The sequence below is a fragment of the Cyprinodon variegatus genome, unplaced genomic scaffold, assembly GCF_000732505.1.
Source record: "Cyprinodon variegatus isolate N-32 unplaced genomic scaffold, C_variegatus-1.0 Scaffold886, whole genome shotgun sequence".
Classification (NCBI taxonomy): domain Eukaryota; kingdom Metazoa; phylum Chordata; class Actinopteri; order Cyprinodontiformes; family Cyprinodontidae; genus Cyprinodon; species Cyprinodon variegatus.
The window spans coordinates 190273-191898 of record NW_015151339.1 but is presented as its reverse complement, the minus strand read 5'-3'; the positions used below and the strand labels follow the sequence as shown (position 1 = coordinate 191898).

General features: G+C 40.2%; 1 protein-coding gene across 1 annotated transcript in view; it reads left to right on the top strand.

Annotated features, from left to right (window-relative positions):
* Positions 1-697: 697 nt before the first annotated feature.
* The window catches only part of LOC107099581 (cytochrome P450 2J2-like), a 9926-nt gene continuing 8997 nt past the window's right edge, over positions 698-1626 (top strand). Inside the window, exons 1-3 of the mRNA XM_015397768.1 lie at positions 698-899; positions 1002-1140; positions 1285-1472. Coding sequence (XP_015253254.1) covers positions 735-899; positions 1002-1140; positions 1285-1472 — 492 coding nt within the window. The 5' untranslated portion in view covers positions 698-734. The remainder of the gene's footprint in view (positions 900-1001; positions 1141-1284; positions 1473-1626) is intronic.

Sequence of the window (1626 nt, the reverse complement as noted above, 5' to 3'; positions counted from 1 at the left end):
TGAGGCCGACTAGGGTTCAAGGAGACAGAAGCAGAGATACAAAAAGCAACTTTAAAAGGCGGCCCGGTCCAGGATTGTATAAATAAAATAACAGGTTATGACTGCTTTAAAAAATATGTTTATTGTTTTGTTTATTGTATTGTCTGTTGCGCAATAAACAGACAGGACATAAACAATCAGTAAGGCCCAGAACACATTGCTTTTTGCACAACAGAAAACAACGTATCAAGGACTTTGGTTTGAATTAATTTAAACTTGTAAAAAGCTGTTAAAAGTGATCTGAATATAATATTTTTATGACAAAAAATGGCAAATCGGGAGTACAGTTCCTCCCAGTTCAGGTCAGATCGCAGCCCTGTACTTTCAGTTCTAAGAAGCTCCTTGGAGGTTTATTGAATGCTGGACATTATTTTTTTTTTGTGACAGACCTCGCCCAAAGTGCTTCCCACTGAACTTTAAACAGACATATCCACAAGAAGAGTCGGCCTTTTCATTACACTAAAGATCTCTCCAAAACGTTTATCATGGGCTTCTCGGCCAACAGACTGTATGCTTACCAATTAACTATTTGATCTCTCTAAAGGAGATCTGGACTTATACTTGGGTATCCTTTTGAATTAACGAATTCAAATGTAATCAGACAAAATAAATCAATGGACCTCTGATATAAACAACAAAATGGATCTCTGTTTTAATTGATCTGGTGTTTTCTTGCCTTGTAGATTTATAACATAATGCCTTGGCTGATGAAGCGGCTGCCTGGGGCCCATCAGAAGTTATTCTCTATCACAAAGGAGTTAATTGATTTTATACAAATCAAGATTAGAGAACACAAAGAGAACCTTGACCCATCATCACCTAGAGACTATATTGATTCCTTCCTCATAGAGATGGGAGGGGTGAGAGGTTTACTTTATTCTACTGTGCTGATGCTCTTCTAATACATGCAAACAAATGTTCTCATCTGACTCTAGTTTCCTCATTTGGCTCCTGTTTTACAGAAAGAAGACACAGATTCAGGTTTTGATTATACGAATTTGTGTTTTTGCATCATGGACCTGTTTGGTGCTGGAACTGAAACCACCACAACCACTTTACACTGGGGTCTCCTTTACATGATCTACTATCCTGACATACAAGGTGTGTTAGAAGTCGAACTGTGTCTCTGAAAGCATCTAGCTAACACCACTCACCAACCTGTCAGTCCTGCTTTGGTTCAGATGGTATTCTATGGGCATTTCAATGAACCACTGGAGCAGCTTGTGATGTTCTCTCTGTGTGCAGAACATGTCCAGGCTGAGATAGACGCTGTGATTGGTCCATCCAGGCAGCCCTCTATGTCTGATAGAGATAACCTGCCCTACACCAACGCAGTCATCCATGAGATACAGAGGATGGGCAACATCATTCCCCTCAATGTGCCCCGAACAGCAAACAAAGACACCGTCCTGGATAAATACACTATTCCAAAGGTACACAGATATCAATTCATACTCTGGATGGGCGACCATTGTGCTGGTTTGTACAGCAAAAATTCCGTTTGTGCCGCTATCATTTTAAAGATACAAAGAAATATTTGTAGAGGTCATCAAAGGTCAACCAGACCCCCCCCCTTCAAATTAGACG